The 23,471-nt window shown below is 41.8% G+C and overlaps 1 protein-coding gene across 3 annotated transcripts in view; it reads right to left on the bottom strand.

Annotated features, from left to right (window-relative positions):
• LOC149205374 (uncharacterized) overlaps nucleotides 1-23,471 on the bottom strand; it is a 469,574-nt gene that overhangs the window by 282,386 nt on the left and 163,717 nt on the right. For all 3 annotated transcript variants that reach the window (XM_089395025.1, XM_089395023.1, XM_089395024.1), the window contains exon 5: nucleotides 15,685-15,755. In XM_089395025.1, coding sequence (XP_089251151.1) covers nucleotides 15,685-15,755 — 71 coding nt within the window. The remainder of the gene's footprint in view (nucleotides 1-15,684; nucleotides 15,756-23,471) is intronic.

Raw genomic sequence — 23,471 nt, 5'->3', positions numbered from 1 at the left:
AACAATTGAAGAGAAAAGAATGGATTTTAATCTTGAAATGAAGGAAGGAATATTTCCGGAAACCTCATGTAATTATGCTCAGTGCTATTTAGAATTAAAGGGTCTATTGCAGGAAAAGATGTCACTATTGCTATCTCATCTGTCGAAGATAAAAATTATATAAAGTCTAAAATCGCAAACCAACCAGTCAAATATAATCAAAAAATTAGACTGTTTTAGCAACAAAAAATATGACATAACCAATTTACAGTGAAACATTCGGGATTATACATTTATATCACAATTTTCAGTTCAAACCCTATGGAACACTCAAGGTGACATTATTTTGGGTTCACCCTGGATGGAAACTCAAGGGTCCTTCATTCTGAATACGAAAAAGAAGTTTTTAAAATGTTCCTACAAGAAGAAGAAAAATAACATTACAAGGCATTATATCGAAGCAAGATTCAGTGACGCTAGAAGACATACAAGATATTTCAAAAGTAATTATTAAAGAAAATCAAAACGCGACACAAAATATCAAAATGGAAGTTGACAAAGCCACCACTCACAAGAATGAAAAAAGTTTTTCGGCTTAAAGACCATAGTGAAAAATTATTCATTCAAATTAAGAAACTTAAAAATGATAACAAATCATTGAACAACAAATTAGAAGAATTTCTCTTGAAAGAAGTGTCGAAGTCTTTAGTCCAAGTTGAAGAGAGAGGAATAAATAATGATCTAGTGAATATCACAACTCAAGAAGAAGACAAGCCAGTTGAAGAAAAGACACACTCATATGTCTTAGTTCAAACGATGAACATTCCAAGTGAAAGTTTTGTAACTAACTCAACAACATCGTCACCTGAAGTAAATCAAAATAATGCCACACACATGATAAAGGAAAGACAAACCAAAAGAAGTCCTTATCTACATCTAAATCACAAGAACAAACATCTCAATCAATCTACGGATATGTATCACTTGGAACATAAACAACAAACTTATGTTCCAAATAATACTGAAGTTTGCACAATCTAGTCCTGTTATAACAATTCATCACAAATTTCCAATAACTACAAGATTCCACAAAAGATTGAACTAGGATGGTCTGATCCTTTCCCTTTGCGACAGTTTTTTTTTTATCACTTAGAGGATGATATTGTCTTGTATCAACGAAGATGATAGTTCCAAGACGAGAAGGCATTCAAAACAAAAAAAGAGATCAAGCTTTTAGGACAAAGCTTTATGAGGAGGAAGGCAATGTTATGAATAAAATATAGATATAAATAATGTAAATATAAATAATAATAACACATCATAAATAATGATTAATTAATTAGTTAATGAAGAGGTATGTCAGTAAGGACATGAAAGTTCATAAAGTAACACCAGCCTAGAGTATATAAGCAGGCCCTCACTCTCATTTGTAACAACATTCTCATTCATACATGTAATATATATTCTTGTATCCTCAATGGCGATATTCATATTCCAAATCTTTTGGAGTGTTCAAACCTGCTATTACGAATCTTGTTTGTAACAGCTTGCAAGTAATGGGCAATTTGACACTTCAAATAAAGCTTCCCTTCCAAAATTAAGGTTGTGAACTCATAATAGTGTTACCTCCCTAGGTAGGACTGGCTAATAGACCACACTATTATGTCTTCCCAACCCCCAAGGGGAATTGACATGTCCTTGCTCCACCCTTCAATTGATAGGTGTCATGTGAGTAATGATGAAACCGAGGGGAGAAAACTTCATGGTCAAGTGCTATGGTCAAAGGGACCAACTATGATGGGCTCCTCATCCTGATTGTATAAATGTGGTGAGAGAGCAATCATGGATGCATGAGATACCAACTCGGCCTTTGTTTTTCCATCACTCTTCTGCGCCTTTTACTTTTTCTTGATTTTTATTTGTATTGCTGCTCGTAACTCAAAGGGTTAGAGCTAGCTTTGTATAATGTATAGCAATTATTACCCCCTTAAGGGTGAGGCAACTCATTGCCTACCAAGGGTTGGGAGATGCAAGGGCTACTTCTCATAATATGAAGAGAAACATGTGCTCAGGAACTGGATGATGGCCACAATGAGTGAGGTAGGGTTGATGCTAAGCTTTTCCCCACATGCTAATGTGTATGTCTTGGCCATCTTTTGAATTTTGATCTTCTTTTGTTTTTGCTTGTGGCCATGGTATGTTTTTTCTTGTTCTTTTAGTTGCATCAACCTTCTAAGGCCAACTTTCAGGCCCTACCCAAGCATGAGGATATATGGTGCCAATCCCAGAGAACCAATGGTTAGTTGAACCCAAAGAAGGGAGGTGGAATATGGGGCTCGCAATGTAAGATAAAAAGTGATAAGTATGGAATAGGGAGAGATGGGACTATGCTATCTCAATCGAGGTTTCCCAAGTAGTGCCCCTATTATACCCATTGTCCATTAAGGGAGGTCCCACAAGACTAGGATGAAAGATTAACCCCCCACTTAAGGTGAGGGAATAAGATGATGGTTAGAACCCCTCTTCCTTCCACGTTACCCCATAATTCATGTCAAATGACCAAAATACAAACAAGCATAAGAACCCAATTACAAAATGAATAAAGTATCTTTTGATCGAAAGCCCACCTTCCAATGTGCATGTGAAAATTCCTAGATCTAACAATCTCAGGAATCCTACTGCAACCAACTGAATCTACTTCACCTAGATCGTAAATTACATTACAAATTTATTTCAGATTTCTTCTTGAAACATTGAAGTAAATTACTTGAGCAGCCGACACCAAATTAAATATGATTCTGAAACATAGAAACTGAGCAAGGAAATACAAACACATAAGACACTGTTATTTTTGGACAAATGTCCCTGGAAAAACCCAACTTGGGAAAACCGGTGCAGCAATGAGGGTTTTATTTTATTATGCAACAGTGAAAACTGAGTACATCTATGGATGCCCAACTGGCAATCCAAACAGCGAGAAAATTTGGCAGATATATTCCCTAAGCAACCCTGACACTCATGCTTCATACACTCGCATTCCTGCACTCTCGCATTCTTGCACTGACGTGTTCCTGCACTCGCGTTCTTGCACTCATGTGTTCTTGCACTCACGCGTTCCTGCACTCACATTCCTGCACTCACGCATTCCTGCACTCGCGTTCCTGCACTAGGAATAACTCAGCCTCTTGCTATTGCCTCTTCGGATCTACAAATCTTCCTCCGGATCACTGTCCCTACCCCTCTACTGCAAAAGATCTCTTCGATCAAAATTTCCTCCTGTGAACTTCTCACTTTAGAAATTCGATCTCTTGAACTCTCGGTGTGTTTTCCAAATGACACTCAAGCCCCTTCTTATATCTTCCTGTTGGACAAGCAATGGCCTAGATTAGCTCCTAATCAAAGGCTCGGATCAAATTGACTTGATCTCTGTCTTTATCTAGAGGAATCACCCACAATTAGATTAATACCCTTTAATATTTTAATTTTCGTAAGTTTAGACTTAGGAACTCCATTAAAAATATTAATTATTTTAATATAATCATCTCAAGGTGGAATTTCCCAAAATGGTTTCAGGGTTCTTTGGAATGCATGTGCCCAAGCCTCCCTGCAAAAGTTGAGGCTTAGAGCACATCCGATGCTACCCCAAATCAACAGTCCCTCTTAGCGAGGAATGTGGTTTAGCAATATACTGCTACTGCATACTACTCTGACTCTGAAGCATCATCCTCTGCGATGTTGATGTCTGACATGTTGTCCACCAACTATTGTGTTGTTGTTTCTACTGCACTGTTGCCTATGACGCTGCCACTGCCAATGCTACATTGACATTACAGCGCCCTCTCAAATGCTGCGTCCGTTATGCTGCTAGCACTGCCACTGCTAACACTACATCTATACTGCAATTCAGTTGCTGAGAGGAGCAACTGAAAACACCCAAAATTGGATAAGTATCCCATGGATACACCTCGGTGCTGAAAGCCTGACTGCTACTAGTCCCATGCTGTCTTCTGAAGCCACTACGCTACTGAAGCTCTGCACTGTGCCTCCATGCATTGCTGCCTCTCTTCTCTGCGCTGCACAAGTTCTGGCACTGCTAACTACTGCATCTGTCACTCCAACACTCCATGGCACCAACTGAAAACTCCTCCATCCCGCTACTACTAATCATGGGCTCCCGTAGCAAGGTGATGATCCAAGAGGTGGGCTCCTCAAGGATCCTGCCCATCTGTAGCTCTATCGAACTATAGTTCTATATCAGCCCACCTCCCTCCTAGAGTTATCTTGGTTGTCATGGTGAACTCCTCCTCCTGTTCGATCTTTGTGGCTGCGACCATAGGATCGTGCTTCTCATCCTTGTCCTTTTCTTCAAGGGACACTGGGATGCATAGTGGCCCATCTCGCCACATCTGAAACACTTCACCTTGGAGACGTCCTTCTTTCATCTTTGTTGCCCCTTTGATGCAAGGGCTACATTATCCTCCTCCTCTACTTTGGGCTTTGACCCACTACTGTTATTGTGTCCGTCAAGTTTGACCTTGACCAGGTCTCTCCTCAGCTCTTCTTGTTTTAGAGCTGCCGATATCCTATCCTAATTAGGCAATGTTGCTCTGCCAAAGATACTCTAGACAAAGTCTTGCCACTCATCCAAGACAGAATTTAGGGCAAGTCTCACTAACTCCGAATCTGGAGGTATATGTGTTGATTTGGGGTAGTAGTGGATGTGCTCTAGCCTCGAAACTTGGTGGAGAGGCTAAGGCACATGAGATCTCCAATACCCAAAAATGGTTTGGGCAGATTCTAAACAATTTAAGAGATATTAAAATAATTAATATTTTTAATGGAGTCCCTAAGTCTAAACTTAGGGAAAATAAATTATTAATGTGAAATTGCGAATTAATATAAAACTATGTTAGAAGGGTCCAAAATTCATGGATCAAGCCAGAGTTAATCTTAGCCGTTGATTAGGGACTTAATCTCGGCCGTTGATTTGTCAATGAGAAAAGTATAAGAGGAGGCTTGAGGGTCACTTGGAGAACACACCGAGTTGATCAAGATTTCGATTTTCTGGGGCAGGGTTTGTTGAGGAAGTCGAAATAGTGATCAGAGTTGCAGCTAAGGGGCAGTGAATACAGAAGCAGAGACACGGAGATAGTACCAGGAGGATCAACACAGAAGTTGGGAGACAGGGACGCAGAGCCAGCCAGAGGTTCACGCAGAGCCAGACAGGGCTCATGCAGAGGCAGCCAGGAGTTGTGCAGTGCCTTAGAGAGCTAGCGTGCGTGACGCAGAGGCTCTAAGGGTTGACGCACTACCTCCAGAGGCTGACGCAGGGCAAGCCAGGATGACGTTGGGCAGACGCTAGGCCAGAAAGGGCTGAAGTAGTCCCTAGAGGTTGATGCTAGGGTTTTCGTGGGGCAAATTGGAGCTGGGAGCTGTCGGAGTGTTTATCCAGGGTTTCAGCCAGAATATCTGTCTCCGACTGAGAGGTACTACTACCGAGATTATTCTCTGTTGGGTGAGCCGGTTTTGGCACCTCAGATTGTATTCTGAAACTGCTTAATAATTAAAACCCTCAGATAAATGCATCGGTTTTCCCGCATTGGGTTTTTCCGAGGACATTGGTCCAAAAACAATGGTGTCACTTATGTGCTTGTTTTGTTTCCTTCAGTTGATGATCTGTAATGTGTTGAGCATGTACTTGTATTTATTTTCAGTGTTTACATGGTAAATAACTTGTTAATTAATCATAACAAGTAGGCAGGAATAAATCAGAAAGTACATGAAGGGTTTCTAACGGGTTAGACTTAGAAATTCCAACACGGTATCAGAGCGAGGTTGAAGATCACAAGAGAACTTAGGACATCAACCGAGCAGAGCAACAGCATTAGAAAACAGTTGTCCCCAGTGACAGAAGTTGTTCCTAGCAGAGAAGCAGCAAGGGGTGACGCAGTGCCTGCGTCATCAAGTTTGAGCCGGGAAGAGGATCAGCGCAATGGCAAAGGGGAGCAGACTTGAACTACGCAGTGCCCAGTCATCTTTCTCAGTCAGGAAGGATTAACGCACGTGGCTAGGAGGTGTGGATTTTGTTGGTGCCGAGATTGCGCAGAGCCTAGAAGCTCTAAACTTTTAGTTTGTTGGGGCTTAGGAGGTTGTGGGTAAGTTGCAAAGTGAAGTTGGTGGGGTACTGTAGTCAGAACAGTACCTAACAAGGCAAGACCAAGGAGGAGAGAGTTGTTGCTGAGGATTTCTAGCCAAGAAATCCAGATCAGTGGCAACTACACTAAGGATCGGAGTGGGGGCATCTCGACATTGGCAGAGGGGTTTACAGGAGGGAAATCAAGGCTCAAAGGGAGTCACACCGAGAACTTCCAGAAGGGAAGTAGAGGAGCAGTAAGATGGCAGTGAACGGGGTAAGAGACCAGGACAGACTGGACGTAGCCTCAAACTTTGTAGTCTGGAAGGCCATAATCTTGTCCGTTCTAGACAGGAATCGTGTCAAGCACTTCGCCTTGAGGACGATATCAATCCCAGTTGACCGAGCTGAAAACGACAAGTACGAGGAGGCAATGGCGAGGGCCAAGAGCATCATCCTTGACAGGGTCAATGACCATGTAGTACCACATATTGCCGAAAATGACACAACAAATGAGATGTGGGAGGCCCTGAAGAAATTGTACCAGCACACTTCTATGCAGAGAAGGATGCTACTTGAAAATCAGTTGCGGTCACACCAGATGCAGAAAGTGGAACAGATCGACATCTTCCTCGGTCGATTAAAGGAGATCCGAGATCAGCTGACTTCCATAGGGACCACGCCAGATCAAGAATTGATGGTGAGAACAGCCCTGAACACAGTCTCTGAAGACTGGGAGGTGTTTGTCCAGAGCATATTGAGCAGGGCGACCCTTCCAGATTGGGAGGAAATGTGGGCGGCTCTTCGCCAAGAAGAGATCAGAAGGCTAAGCAAGGCGGGAAGCAGCGGCAAGGGGATCAGAATCAAGAAGGAGAAAGAAGAGGATGTTGCCCTAGCATCTGAGGGAAAGCACAAGAAACGGAAGAAGAAGGACCTCTCCAAGGTCAAATGCTTCAACTGTGGGGAACTGGATCACTATGTGAGCCAATGTCCGAGGAAGAAGAGCAAAGGAGAGGCTTTCGAGACCAAGGTTGCGCCAGCAAGGGTGGAGAAGGAAGTGGAGACAAATGATGACTGTGCCATGAGTGCTCACACGCCACTTGAGAGGAAGTGGGGAGACATCGAGCTATAGTTAGAGTCCAGACGGACTACAAGCGATGAAGGGCAGGATCCTCGAGGTACCCAGCCTCTTGGATTATACCTTGCTACGAGAGCCCCGAAGAGGAGTAGCAGTACTAGCAGATGTCAGTAGAGACAGATGCAGATGGAGCGTCAAAGGGAGCTACAGTGTAGGATTCCCAGGACACCGTGAGGCAGCAGTGTGAGATGCATAGAGTTGTTGCAGCAACGCAGAGGTCAGAGAGGGAGCACTTGTCAGTGACAGAGGGAGTTTTAGCATCAAGGTTGTCTCTAGCCTGACAGAGATGCCAGAGTTGGGAGATCAGTTACTTACTTCTCAGTAACTGAGTTGCAGTGCAGCAGTTAGCAGTGGCAGTGCTATGGGCAGCATGATGAGAGGGATTGCAGTGTAGATGCAGCAGTGGCAATGGCAGAGCCATGGGTAGCAGCATAGATGCAGAGGGAGTTGTTGTACAGATGCAACAATGGCAATGGAAGGGCCATGTGTAGTAGTACATGATGTAGCAGCTTTAGAGGATGTTGGGCAGCAGGCCTAGCATCAACATAAGGACCAATGCCAGATGATCAGGGTGATGCTCAATTAGGAGTATTACTAGAGCACAGTCCTCACTAATAGGGATTGTTGATTTGGGGTAGCATCAGATGTGCTCTAGCCTCGAAACTTCATGGAGAGGCTAAGGCACATGAGATCTCCAATACCCAGAAATGGTTTGGGTAGGTTCTAAACAGTTTGAGAGATATTAAAATAATTAATATTTTTAATGGAGTCCCTAAGTCTAAACTTAAGGAAAATAAAATATTAATGTGAAATTGTGAATTAATATAAAACTATGTTAGAAGGGTCCAAAAGTCATGGATCAAGCCAAAGTTAATCTTAGTTATTGATTAGGGACTTAATCTCGGACGTTGATTTGTCAACGAAAAAAGTATAAGAGGAGGCTTGAGGGTCACTTGGAGAACACACCGAGTTGATCAAGATTTCAATTTTTTGGGGCAGGGTTTGCTGAGTAAGTCGAAAGAGTGATCAGAGTTGCAGCTAAGAGGCAGTGAATACAGAAGCAGAGATAGTACCAGGGGGATCCACACAGAAGCTGAGAGAGAGGGACCCAGAGCCAGCCAGGGGTTCACGCAGAGGCAGCCAAGAGCTGCGCAGTACCTCAGAGAGCTAGCGTGGGTGACGCAGAGGCTCTAAGGGCTGACGCAATGCCTCCAGAGGCTGACGCAGGGCAAGCCAGCGTGACACTAGGTAGACGTTGGTTTAGAAAGGGCTGACGCAGTCCCTAGAGGCTGACGCTGGGGTTTTCGTGGGGCAGATTGGAGCTGGACCAGTGTTGCAGGAATCGCCCCCCCCCCCGCCGGATCCAAACCCAGAATCGCGGATCGGAGCGAAGCGTCCCGGAATCCACACTGGAAGCGCGATTCCGTTTTTGAGGTGGCACGATTCCGGGTTAAAAAAACGATTCCTGCCATTTGAGGTTGCGGCCCCCCGGAATCGCGCAACCTGGACGCAACCTGGACGCAACCTGCACGCAACCTGCACGCAACCTGCACGCAACCTGGACGCAACCTGCACGCAACCTGCACGCAACCTGCACGCAACCTGGACGCAACCTGCACGCAACCTGCACGCAACCTGGACGCAACCTGGACGCAACCCACCAATATGACATCATTCTCATATAGGATTCCTAATACCATATAACTTGAGCATTGTAGCCTGAATATACGGTCTTACTGCTCTGAATACAATGTCAACTCAATGAATATACATTGAAAAAGGGCGGATTGCGTGGCGCAACCGGAAGCGCAGTCATCTACTGAACTGATGGATGCACTTCTATATATTCATATACTGCTGTAATTAGAACATAGCAATACCATACTCAAGCTATTTGAGCAGTGATATCCATACATAATGCTAAGTGCATATAAGAATGAAGAAGTCTCTGCTTATAGGTTTATACCCATCATTGCCAATATTGGGAAGCCATACCAATATTGATCTATATGAGAAACGATAACATATATATGACTGAAGCAAGTGACATGTCCATATTGAATTGATGTCATGAACAAATGTCATAATGCAAAGAATCATACTGAAGCATATGCCAATGATCATATGACACTATTGGTAAATCATACCAGGAGCAAGAGCATAGCCATATAACGAACGTCCAATTATTCCAGAGGTGCAGTATCAAATTATCAATACACTGTGAGAGTAGATCTGAGAGACTTCCTTGTAAAGTCTGCAATTCTTACTAATGTAGTTTGTTGCCCTTACCTTGCTTCAAATCACTGTGATCTTATGTCCAACTATGCTTCCACCTATGCTGATCTACTAGGTATTCAATGTACTGCTGGTGGGGCTTAAGCCTTAAGGTTCCTCCTCAAGCCTCCTACAATTCACGGTTTTGCTACAGCAAGGTCTAGGTCTTCATATACGCGGGTTAATACTTTTTATAGTTTTATGTTTTATAATATGCTTAAAAATTTGATGTATGTTTGTAATAGCTAGAATATAGATGATTGTTGTACATACTAGTAACTACAATGGAATCATGGATGCCATATCTATCTTGATTTATGCAAAAATATGCATGTTTTCATGTCTTCTACAATTAATTTGGTATTTGGGATGTTTGTTTTGAGTATAAATGCAAAAAAATATATAAAAATATATATATATAGCAGACGCTTCCGCGGACGCTTCGCTCCCTAGATTTTTGGAAAATGACGCTTCCGCGCTCCGCGCTTCCGCTTCGCTCCCGCTTCGTGCAACATTGAGCTGGACACTATCGAAGTGTTTATCCGAGGTTTCAACCAGAATAACTGTCTCCGACTAGGAGGTACTACTGCCGATATTATTCTTTGTTGGGTGAGTCGGTTTTGGCACCCAGATTGTATTCTGAAACTGCTTCATAATTAAAACCTGTGTTGCACGGGTACCCGCACCCGGGGGTGGGGTTCTCGAACCTGTCCCGGGTTCCCGCACCCAAGTACCGGATTCGGGTACAGGTTCTTCCCAGACGAACCCAGAAGAACCGGGTTCTTCCATGAAGAACCGGGTTCTTCAAAAAAAAATTGGGTTCTTTTCCTTTAACGGGTTCTTGGGTTCTTGGGTTCTTCGGGTGCTTGGGTTCTTGGGTTCTTCGGGTTGGGTTCTTCGGGTTCTTTGGGTTCTTCATAAAAAAAACTATATTAAAAATTTAATTTTCAAATAATTTTTTTTTATTGAAATTTAAAAAATAACTTATAACAAAGGTAAAACTTATAACAAAACCTAAAAAACCTAAATCAATTCTTGTAAATCAATTTGGAATGAAACATTCTTCCACGGTCCTTACCCGCACCCGGTTTTTTAAGTTTTTTACAAGTCTTGTTTTCTAAGAATTCTTGTAAATCAATTTGGAATGAAACATTCATTCCCGAGCCAAATAACCATCAAATTATAAATTGTAAATGCACACATACAGGTTCAGACATTTTCGGTCAAATAGAAAGTAGGATTGAGACCAGCCATAAGCTGTAATCAGCTGATGCTGTTAAATGGCGAAGGGCTATTTTGGACAATGGCTAAATTAAGTATCAAAATCTACCAATTTCTCACAGCATTCTGATAACATCATGTTAAGATTAAAACTAGGAAAATATGCCTAAATCATATATGGTCTCTACAGACTTGTACACCAACTAATCTCTAAAAACTGCGAAGATGTTTAATGTTTAGATAATTAATATTCAGGCAGAGCTTCGCACTCAAAGACAAACTATCCCTCAAGCCATCAGATGGCTGATGTGCATTTTACTGGGAAACAAAGACTGATAAGCGTGTTTTGCGGAAGGGTAAGGCTGCCACTGTTTTTGGGATTGTTTTACCACAGAGCACACCATGCATGGGGCAGGTGGATGATTAGACATTAAGAAAATTCTAGACCACTATCAGGTTGAGAAGAATCTCCTATGAAAAAATTGTGTTTTTATATGGGAGAGACTAAACATTCAAAGCAAAGTTACAAGCTCAAGCTCCAGCCAGAATGAGCAATTTCAATAAGGAGAGAAGCTATCTTGAAATTAGAGCAGGAAGCAGAAATGCTAACACTCCTTGGCTGTGTAGGAGGAAGGGTCTGTACGACCACAGCCTGATTCATTGATAGGCATCCTTGCAAATGAACCTAAGCTGCATAGTTATTTTAAAGCCTGTGTGTGACAAAATCTGTCCCAAGTTTCACCAAAATAGCTGAGTCTAGCATTTATCCTAGTATGTATTTTGAATTTTCAGTTTTAGTAGTAGCCTTGAGCTCTCTCACATAGCTGTCACAGTGTCATGGTTACACAAAAAAGATTCAAAAGAACATTTTTTTGGTGATAAATTCTGAAATTTCAATGTCAATGTTGAATGTTCAGTGATGTGCATGTTTAAATGATTATCATTAAAGTTTTCTTGTTTAAAGTTGAAAAAATATACAAATTCAAATTTCATATATATTATTAATTATAAATTTATAATTTATAAAATTTAATTATTAAAATTTAATATTATTATATTACCCGACGAACCCACGCACCCTGTTTCCAAAAATGTCGTCCCCGTCCCCGCACCCACGTTTCTTGGCAACATAGATTAAAACCCTCAGATAGTTGCACCGGTTTTCCCGCATTGGGTTTTTCTAGGGACATTGGTCCAAAAACAATGGTGTCACTTGTGTGCTTGTTTTGTTTCCTTCAGTTGATGATCTGTAATGTGTTGATCATGTACTTGTATTTATTTTCAGTATTTACATGGTAAATAACTTGTTAATTAATCAGAACAAGTAGGCAGGAATAAATCAGAAAGCACATGAAGGGTTTCTAACAGGTTAGACTTAGAAATTCCAACAATATATGCCCCGCAGCCAACAACTCACCACGGGTCTCCTTCAGCTTCATGAGGAATGGATCTACACGTTCTCCCATTTGCATCTGCATAGATCTCAACTTTTGTTTCCAAGTACATCTTCCGCTGCTCAGAAGATCCCTGATACAATGTGGCCAAAGCATCCCGCATCTCCTTCACAGTTTCTCTGCTAGCAACGTGGCACACCACGTGATCCTTGACTCCATCTAGGATCATCCTCTTGGCCTTTGCCATTTCAGTTGTGTACTTCTTTAACGGATCTACATTCATAGGGACAACTACCACACTATCAACATATGTCTTGAGGGCATGCTCATCTAGAAGGAAGGACATTCTAGCCTTCTAGATGAAGTAGTTGGAAGCTCTGTCCAAACTATCTAGGTCCCTCAAGCCACTGGATTCCATATCCTCCGAAAAATGTCAAATAACTTCCTCTTTCTCCTTACTGCATAGCTCCTAGTTTGGTTTACGCACTCCCTGATGGAGTTGGTAAGTCTGTTGCTCCTCTATTGCTCAACAAATGAGAAATATTGATTTCCTAGGTAGGAAATCACTGACGAAGTATTCCCTCACTATGCGAATTGCTTCCTTCTTCCGACGACTTTTATGCCCAACACTCAACTTGCTGAGAACTGCGTCCCTCTAGCTCTGCACTGATGCTTTGCGTGGTTCCCTCTACCTTGGAAAATTCTCAATCTGGTAGTCTTACCTCTCTGTCAACTCACTCAGAGAGAGACACCCACAAAAATATAGCCCTCCTGGCTAGAACTGCGCAATCCCTTAGGGGATTCAAACTGTTGCTTGCTACAGCAAGTTGGCCCTTGCTTCAGTGCTAGATCTGCTCTTCCTGTTTCACATCAACAACTCTGATACCATGTGAAAATTCCTAGATCTAACAATCTCAGGAATCCTACTACAACCAGCTGAATCTACTTCACCTAGATCGTAAATTACATTACAAACTTATTTCAAATTTCTTCTTGAAACATTGAAGTAAATTACTGAAGCAGCCTACACCAAATTAAATATGATTCTGAAACATAGAAACTGAGCAAGGAAATACAAACACATAGGACACCATTATTTTTGGACAAATGTCCCCGGAAAAACCCAACTTGGGAAAACCAGTGCAGCATTGAGGGTTTTATTTTATTATGCAACAATGAAATCTGAGTACATCTATGGATGCCCAACTGGCAATCCAAATAGCAAGAAAATTTGGCAGAGATATTCCCTAAGCAACCTTGACACTCATGCTTCATACACTCGCATTCCTGCACTCACATGTTCCTGCACTCGTGTGTTCCTACACTCGTGTTCCTACACTCATGCATTCCTGCACTCACACGTTCCTGCACTGGCGCATTCTACACTCACGCGTTCTTGCACTGGCGCATTCTACACTCACGCGTTCCTGCACTCGCATTCTTGCACTGGGAATAACTCAGCCTCTTGCAACTGCCTCTCCGGATCTGGAAATCTTCCTCTAGATCACTGTCCCTAACCCTCTACTACAAAAGATCTCTTCGATCAAAATTTCCTCTTGAGAACTTCTCACTTCAGAAATTCAATCTCTTGATCTCTCAGTGTGTTTTCCAAATGACCATCAAGCCCCTTCTTATATCTTCCTGTTGGACAACCAATGGCTTAGATCAACTCCTAATCAAAGGCTCAGATCATTTTGACTTGATATTCGTCTTTATCTAGAAGATTCACCCACAATTAGATTAATACCCTTTAATATTTTAATTAGGAACTCCATTAAAAATATTAATTATTTTAATATAATCGTCTTTGGGTGGAATTTCCCAAAACGGTTTATGGGTTCTTTGGAATCCATGTGCCCAAGCCTCCCTGCAAAATTTGAGGCTTAGAGCACATACGATGCTACCCCAAATCAACAGTGTGCTCTCGTCAAATGGGTGAGGAAACATATGACTGATGCAAGTGGAAGAGATATGAATGGCACATCGTCATTGGCTACTAGTAGCTGTCAGGAGTTGTTGGCTACCCGTTGGAAGAAATGATGGGAAAAAAATTTATCCTATGGTGTCACCCACTTTTGGTGAGTAACAAGCCTCTCTCTCCTAGGCCATACAACACCCTATGCAAGCCTCCACAAAAGCTTGCCCTCCCCACTCTCCAAGATCTCAGGCCCTACATTCTTCTTGCCGAAATCTCCATGCTACACACTTTTCTTCTCCTCAATTTTGACTCTCTCAGACACAATTGAGAAAATAGCTTTCCCAAGGATTCAAAAACGTGTTGCCTTCCACTCCCTTAGGCTCCTTTTATAATTTATTATTGAGCTAGATCTCAAACCTAGATCTTCTAAGTGATGAATGGATAGGATTGAATCCTAAGCCTCACTTGAGATCAATGGTAACGATTAGATCTATATCACTTACATAATTAAATTATTTATTTATGGAAACTTAGCTCAATATCCAACATTAATAAATTGAATTAAATAATGTATTTTTCCAAGGTTAGACTTTGGAAAGAAACCATAATAATTATAATCACTTATTCCTAATGAGCAAGAACCTAAAGCGGATTTTGGACATCTTTTGAATGCTTCACACCTATTCTATGTAGAGGCATTTATACTAGCTATAATCATCAACAAAATTTTGCTCCTATAAAATGTATATAAAGCAGTAATGTAAAAGAAAATCTAAACTATGTTATACTAGATAAGATTTTATAGTCTCGTACAATGACAGCAGACAGCAAATCAGTGATGAAAAAACATGCAAGTACTATAGACAATGCAAGAATAACTCCTCCAATGAGGGATAAGGAGATGATGTCTCGTCTAAGGAGCATTGATCAACCACCCCTATTGCTTCCACTCCTAACATTTGAGGTTGAAGAGCAAAAACTAATGATAGATGACTAATCAAAGGATCCAAATCAGTTAGCAAACCTAGTTTGTTATATGTCTTGTTGCTCAAATGAGGTAGTCCCATGTCAAGATTTGGAGGAAGCCCCCTATCTACCTATGTTGCATAAATTGTCTCACAATCTAAGATGACACCTTTGTAAGGTCCTCCCTAGTTGGGCCTAGATGACTTCCTTATCTTCTTGGATCTTTGATGTCTAAAGAAGCGCTATTGTTCGCCTGCCTCTTGGTGCCTCTATATAATGTGAGCATCAAAAAGAATGAAGCCATCATCCTACAGGTGTTCAAACTAAGTGAGGGTGGATATGATTGAAATCAAGGTCAAGTGCCTTCCCAGATGTATAGGGGAAAACATCTTTGGCTCAAGAACCAAAGGAAAATGGAGAGAAATTTGAGACTCCCCAAAAAGAAAATGAAAACACCCTCTAATCTAATCAAAGATTTTTTTGTACATTTGATGCTTCAATGAAATTCAATTGGAAATTAATATATTATTTGATTAATCTCTAAACCCAAGACCATGACTTTAGTTCAACAACCATGATGACTTTAGTTCTGTAAAAAAAAAATCTATCATTGATTGAAATAAGTTCTTTCATTATCCAAAGTAAAATCCACAATGCATACCATTATTGCATCTAATAGAGCAGGGCGGTCATCAATGCTTTCTCCTAATCCAAACCCTGCAAGCCAAAACCCTACAGTACAAGCAACGATTTTAATGTCAATAGAATGTGCATTAAACAAGTGAAAGTTCAATTAAAGAGGAAAAAGTACACAAACATATATCTGAATTTCCCACTACAATTAAAGCATCATAACACAAGTGTGTTCTCAAGAAGACAGATTGCCTTCTAATGGATCTATTTGCTCAATCAATAAAATACCACATAAAAGAAGCAAGTTTTCCCAATTGTGTTTCCTCAGAAATCAAGTGTGTCAATTTGTGTGATTGTGTTTTTATCTTTGTCTTTATGTTTCGTTGTTTTTCAGTTAAGAAACTCTATATCTTGGTGAAAATAAATTCGGTTTCAATATTGGTTGCCTTATTTTCAATTATTTATCTAAGTAGTTGCAAAATTTCATGGAAATTTAATATGGTATCAGAGTAGGACAATATCCCTAGGAGAATTATTTTTTTTCTCCAAGATGAACCTCAGTCAGTCTGCAGCGCCTTGCAGCAACCAGCTATCCCGTTGTGCCATTTCTCCACCACCTGAGCTAGTCATGTGGTCCCTCGCCCATCTACCATGATCGTATGTTCGAAGGTGGGTCTCCTGAACCTAAATGTATGCCTTGTCATTTGGTAATTGAGTATTGTAGTATGCTTATCATGGACACTTCTAGGCATGGATTAATGGGGGGATTCAGAGGAAAGAACAGGTTATGTTTGTGCCCTTCTCCCCTAGACCCCTTTTGGATATTAACCTTGCATTCTAATCCCATGGGATCTCTTTTACTGACCATTTAGCTTTAGGGATGGTATTTCATAGAAAACCCCGATATTGGTTGTGTGGTCCTACTACCTTATCCACTTATATTACCCTCTTTCCACTCATTATCACCCCATTCATCATTTCTCCCACCTGAGTCGACATTCCTCCACTAGGTCCACATAAGGTTAGTGTGCCCCTTCCCCTTGCCCACACCTTGGGTCACGACTTGGAATGATGCCCGAAGGTTGATGCAACTAAAAGGAAAGATAAAAACATATTTGGCCACATTCAACAGGAAATGTACCACAAAATGCAAAAGATGGCCAGGACAAACACATTTAGCACGTGGGCAAAAGCCAATACATGAGCTCTACCCCATCATCATGGCCATCACCCTGGTCCCTACAGGTTCTATGAGCCTCTTCCATCATATAGGATCCCATGATTGTCCCAACCCCTGGTGACCAATGAACCACCCTACCTTTAAAAGGGGTGTTCATTGGTATATCTTATACATCCTACTCTTACCCTTTGCGCACCGAGCAGTTAATCAAAGAAAATCATAAAAAAAGCAAAATGCATATAAAGAACGGTGGAAATATCAAGGTCAGGACACCTCATGTACCATGATTGCTCCCTCCTATACATTATAAACCCAAGTGTGGGCTTCCCTTTTATTAGCTACCCTTGTACCCCAACATGTGGCCCAGGTCTGCCCCTTTTCTTCCCCCATTTTATTCACCTATCTATCACATACCACCACCTTTTGAAGGATGTACCTTGAACATATTATCCCCTTTAAAAGTAGAAACCACCTAATAGGATACTTGGTTAACCCCATTTGGAGTTTAGGAGACATTGGCACATCGCAAAGCCCATTATGGGAGGGAAGGCCATTATAAAATCCCCACCGGTGGTCCATGGTTGGTAAGCTCATTTACTCGATTTCCCTAATGACTTATTGTACTGGAAGGCTAGGGGACGCACTGCATCTTATCCAGGATTGCAGATGGTTTCCATCTTGTGTTTGGTCTCCCTACACGAGGTCCTAATCCTTCAAAGGGCTAAATTAGCACATGTAGGGTGTGTGTTGAGAGCCATGGGCCTCCACAGCAGTAGACAGCACTCCATGGATCCTCGAGGATGATCAGGGATGCTTGAAATACTCCCATTGGACAAGGATGATGCACCTAGTTCACCTTTGCCCAGCTGGCCCCATAGATGTACCATGCACTTGGCAACTAACCCAAGACTTGTAGGATGATGTGGCATCGCCTACACCATCATCAGAACCCTCACAGATGATCTACAAGCATCTTCGACTCATTTGGAGACCCATGAGGTTATTACTGTGCCCCCACACCCATTGGGAGCACCATAGGGTTTATTGATTGGAGAACAAGGGGCCAACCCTTGTCCATCACTTTTGAGGGTCCTACTCTTCATTATGGCACCCAAGGACCTCATTAGGCCTCTTAGAAGGCCCTACGACATGCATAGATTATTATTTGACCTCTTGAGACGCTTATTCTTTCATTTGTGAGCTACTTTGGTGGGCTTGTCACTAAAAGTTAGATTATTAGAACATTATTTTATTTTGGGGCTTATGTAGGCCAAGGAAGCTAATTTGAACTCCACATTAGTGTATAAATACAACTGAGATGAGTTCATTTGGCCATTCATTGGATCATTTACCTCTCTTGAGATTTTCGCACTTTTTCTAGAGGATGAATTGGAGCTTTATGGATGAATTTTGATGTGTGGTTATTGGTCTATCTTCTCTTAGAGCTTCTCTCGTCAATTGTGAATGGTTGGATATATTCAGTTAAATGCAAGTACATGCTTTTAATGTTATTCTTGTTTTACTTTGTCATATACATTGGACTGGAATTTTCGTTGTTCTAAGGCTAATTGCTGCATGCATTTACTACTTAAAGTTGTGGAATTTTGTCCCTATTATAGCATCTCTCAATGTATGGGCCATGTAATACAAACGAAATCTCCTAGTGATAATTTTATCAAAGAATTTGACCTTGATAAACCATTTCCTTTGCACATCGAAGTATAAAAGCTGCAAGATTGCTTCTCCTTAACCTAGAAGGCTAGCGAAGTGATCTTGAGGCCTCCTTGACTAGGAATCAAGAAATCCTACTCATATTCATCATAGAATCCATTCTCCCAAAGACTAAGGCACTGATCTAGCAAAAGTTGGTCACCAAAAATCACATTCTTTCACCTTCTTCCAGGTCTAGCCAATTTGGGGTACCTAAGGCATCAATTCCCTGACAAGCTAGTCCTCCAAAAAAGTTCAATCTCCTTGGGTCTCTTGCGTTGGTGTTTCCTCAAGCTCTCCTCTAATTTTGAAGCCATTCCAACAGTGGAGTTAGGAGAAAAGCCAAGCCCTAGCTCTGGGATCAAACTTTGCCTTAGCATCCCCAAGGCTAGTACCTAATAGGATCAAATCAACACCTTCATGTGAAAAAAAAATCTTTGATCCTTTCCCCACCTTGTCTAGGACAAGAACATCATTGGTTGTTAAACTCATTCCCCCTATCCAATACCGGGTCCACTTAGTCTCGTTCCTTTGAAAAGACAATTCTTCAAGAACCATCAGGGATAAAAAATTCCAACAAGGATTTTCGGGATTGGGAAGTTCCTTCACAAGTCATATCCCATCAACCCAACCCTTAAATCCTCCCTTCCTTTCCCTAGAAGACATTGCACTTTGCTTAGAAGTCAAGCAAGCCTTATATTTCTAACTCTTCTAGAAAAGGGATTGTTTGGGTCACTCCACATCACTCATTGACTTATCCTTCATCGGTGACTCCATAATATACCGGGTCTCCTCCCATTGATGAAAGTCTGTAAATAGAAGGGGGCCTTAGCTGAGGTGACAGTGGGCTAAGTCTCCATTTGTTGCCCTTGGCCTAGCATTTTCCCTTTAGGGATCCCCCTTAGGTCCCCTGCTAGTTTGAGTGGTAACATGAACAGCACCAAATTGATCAGTTAGTAAAAAGTACAAATTAGTCAGAAAGCCTAGCACTAGAGTTTGAAGAGCAGTACTTTGGATAAGAAATATGGCATTCCAAGGACTGAGATCAGATCACTGTTTAGAGGGAGCCTAAAACTTCTGCTCATGGAATGAGCGAACATCAGTAGTGTTGGAAGATAATGGGGTGCTCGAGTTTATAATAAAGGCTATAGTGCCAACCGAAGATCGCCAACAATTGGCCCAACATAACAAGAATGATACCAAGGCGAGGAGGATCATTCTAGAAGGGGTCAACCGTCAAAGACCATATTATCCCTCATCTCCATGGTAAGAAGACAACATATGAGATGTCTATAGCCATCTTAGATCTATATCATGGTTCCAGTGATGTCAATAAGCTAGCTCTCAAGGAGAAGTTAACAAGTATCTGGATGAGCAAAGGAGATCCCATCATCACATATCTTTCAAAGTTCACACAAGTCCAAGATGAGCTAGGAGGTTTGGGCGAGACGATAGCATAAAAATACCTTGTGAATCTTGCGCTTAAGGGACTCCATAAGTCTTGGTATGATTTCCAAGATCCAATGAATGGCAGAGAAAATTTTCCCATTTGGGAAAGGTTTTGGAGTGATTGCGTTCAAGAAGAAATCCGAAAAGGGAAGAGAGATGGTAAATTAGTGAAAACAGAGGACAAGGAGAACTTTGCCCTAGCAAGTAAAGGCGGCAAAGCCAAGGGCAAGAAGGGAAAAGGAAAGGCCGAGACTAGTCAAAAGGGCGAGAAGAAGAAGAAGGATCTAAGCAAGATCAAGTGCTTACATTGCCACGAGTTTGTCTACTATGCTACAAAGTGTCTTGACAGGAAGAAGGGGTCCAGTAAGGATCATGCGGCTACACTAGCTGAGGTAGATGGATTTGCTTCTCAGTTTGAGAAAGATTTCTCATTGATAGCTTGCATGGCAAGCTTAGTAGGCAGCAACACATGGTATATTGATTCTGGAGAATCCTTCCACATGATCGGGAACAAGGAGTATTAAAACCAGTTGGAGGAGAAAGACGTGCAGATCCATATTGAGCTAAGAGATAATGGCAAGTACGTGACTAGGGGACTTGGTATTGTCATCTTTGAGAGGGAGTCTGCGAGCTCTCTCCATCTCAGAGATGTCCTCTATGTTCCAAGCCTGAAGGAGAACCTTGTTTTAGTGGCAACCCTAGAGGACAAGGGTTATGATGTCATCTTCAACAGAGGTAAGGCTTACCTCAAGCATCTAGCTTCTGGATCAGTGAAGCAGATAGGTGTGAGGATGGAGAATCTCTACAAGGTGCAGGTTGAGGCATGCATATCCTTAAGTAGAAAGGCAGCAGGTGGGCAGAGCAGAGATGCAAGAGAACTTTGGCACAGGCGCATGGAACACTTGCATCATGGGGCACTGAAGATCCTGCAGCAAATAACCACAGGGATACCATAGTACATGCTTGACAAGAATGAAATGTGCAAGGGTTGCGCGCTTGGAAAGCATGCCAAGTCATCTTTCCAAGTCTAAGACAGCAGAGTCAAAGGGGTTTTGGAGTCGGTGCATTCAAATGTATGTGGGCCCTTCTCTTCTCCATCAAATATGAGACACAGGGATTATGTTACTTTCATAGATGATTATTCCCAGAAGACGTGGATCTTCTTTATGAAGGAGGAGGTCTTTTATAAGTTCATGGAGTTTAAGGCCTTGGTAAAGAACCAGACCGAGAAGAAGATCAAAGCATTGAGTGACAATGTTGGGGAATATATCTCTAATGCCTTCGGGGATGAGTGTGCCAAGGAGGGCATTAGGAGAGAGTTGGAAACACCCCATAACCCTCACCAAAATGGGGTGGTTGAGAGGAAGAACCACAGCACAGTTGGTAAGGCCAAGGCCATGTTGCATGATCAAGTACTACCTATGTTTTTGTGGGCAGAGGGGTGCAACACTGAAGTATTTTTGCAAAACAAGAGTTCACACAGGGTGTTGGGACGAGTTACAACAGGGGAGGCTTTCACAAGCAAGATGCCTGATGTTTCACACTTTCGCATCTTTGGCACAAAATTTTACTGCCATGTGTCCAAAAATAGAAGCATGAAGTTGGAGCCTACTGCTAAAAAGGGCATTTTCATGGGTTACAGTGAGACATCTGAGGCATACAGGGTGTATATTCCATCACTCAAGAAGACAGTTATCAGGCGGGACATGATGTTTGAGGAGGACAGAGCGCTGAGGGAGTCCTTAGAGCGACAGCAAGTTGGAGAAACTGAGGAGGAGCTACTCACTCCCAAGGAGGATCCTCAACTAGGACCACAGTTTGAGTCTCAGCCAGGTGGCAACAGGGCCGCATAGTAGGATGACCAACAAGATGAGGAAGAGGAGAGACCAAGACAAGATCAATCAGATACTCAGTCAGAGACTCCTAGCACAGGGAGGAAGAGAGTCAAGTGGACCAACAAGTTTATTCAAGAGGCCTAGGAGCATGTTGAAGCTCCTAGCTCTATGTTCAGGTAAAGCAAGCAACCACATAGGTACCCCGAGTATATGGCACTGATGGCAGAGTTGTTGGACACAGATCCTTCTTGTTATGACGAGGCAACCTCTCAATAGGTTTGGAAAGATGCCATGGTGGAGGAATATTCCTCCATCATGAAGAACAATGTCTGGGAGACTATGCCACAACCTAAGGGAAAATCAGTAGTAGGTTCGCGTTGGGTGTACAAGGTGAAGCATGAAGCAAATGGTAGTGTAGAGAAGTACAAGGTTAGGTTTGTGGCCAAGGGCTTCTGACATGTTGAGGGCATAAACTATGATGAGACGTCTGCCCCAATAGCACGATATTCATCCATCAAGGCGATTCAGGCACTAACAACACGAATGGGGTGGAAGATCCACCAGATGGATGTGAAGACAACATTCCTCAACGGAGTGGTTGAGGAGGAGATCTGTATGGAGAACCCAGAGGGGTTTGAACAATTTAGTAGAGACACATGTGTGCAGGTTGAAAAGAGCTCTATATGAGCTCAAGTAAGCTCCGAGAGCATGGTACACTTGTATGGACAACTACCTTTTGTTGAAAATTGTAACTAGGGTCAGTCTTCATTATGATGTAATTGTAATCATGACATTGTACATTCTTTATAAAGAAAGAAAAAAAATTATATTTTATTTATTGGAGTATGGGTTTCATATGCATGTTCTTCATGCTTTTAGGTCTTCTAGGTCTTTCTAGAATAAAGAATAATATTGGTCATGTGTCATAGTCCCATTTGGACTCATTGTAATGAAGAAAAATATTTATTGTGTCAAGAAAAAGCCATGATAAACCCAAGACCAAGTCGGCCTAAACGGAGGGAATTTGACCCTCAAGAAAGGCTATATAAAGGAGTGAAGCTCGACTCATTTGGTCGCTCAGCTCAAGCAAGTTAGATTTGCAATAAAGAAGTTGAAGAAGATTAGCTAGGAGGGTGAAGAAGAGGAGCAGAAGTCGAAGTCTATCAAAGAATCTCTTTCTTCGTCTAGCTAAGGTTTGTGAAGCTGCCAATTGCAGGAGGTTGAAATTTTGAAGCAGTTGTAGGAAACCAAAATTTTGTTGTAGGCACTGAAGTTGCAGCATCAAGGAAGCAATATCAAAGTTCTGAAGTTGTCTCAAGGATGATCTTACTAGGGATTGGTTTGGGGCTTGGGGGGTTTGTTGGCTTTGGTCTTTGGGTCTTGGAAGTCTCTTTTGTAAACAGATTCTAAAGAAGAAGAGAAGTGTTTCCTAGGTTTTCCCCTTGGAGGATTTTGCCCTGGCTTGGAACCTATATCTTGTGTACTTTGTCTCTTTCTGATCTTCATTGTTTTGGTAAGTTGATTAACAAAACTAAAGAAGTAATAAAGAACCAACTAACATCGCAAGTAATTATCATGATAAGGAAAATAAGTTCTAATATACAAGTCTTTATATTTTCCAACACCTTCGAGGATTGGGCT

Source organism: Pinus tabuliformis, chromosome 1_2 (genome assembly GCF_031772625.1).
Source record: "Pinus tabuliformis cultivar Carrire ecotype Pingquan chromosome 1_2, CPIR1, whole genome shotgun sequence".
NCBI lineage: Eukaryota > Viridiplantae > Streptophyta > Pinopsida > Pinales > Pinaceae > Pinus > Pinus tabuliformis.
This window is presented reverse-complemented; position numbering and strand designations above follow the sequence as displayed.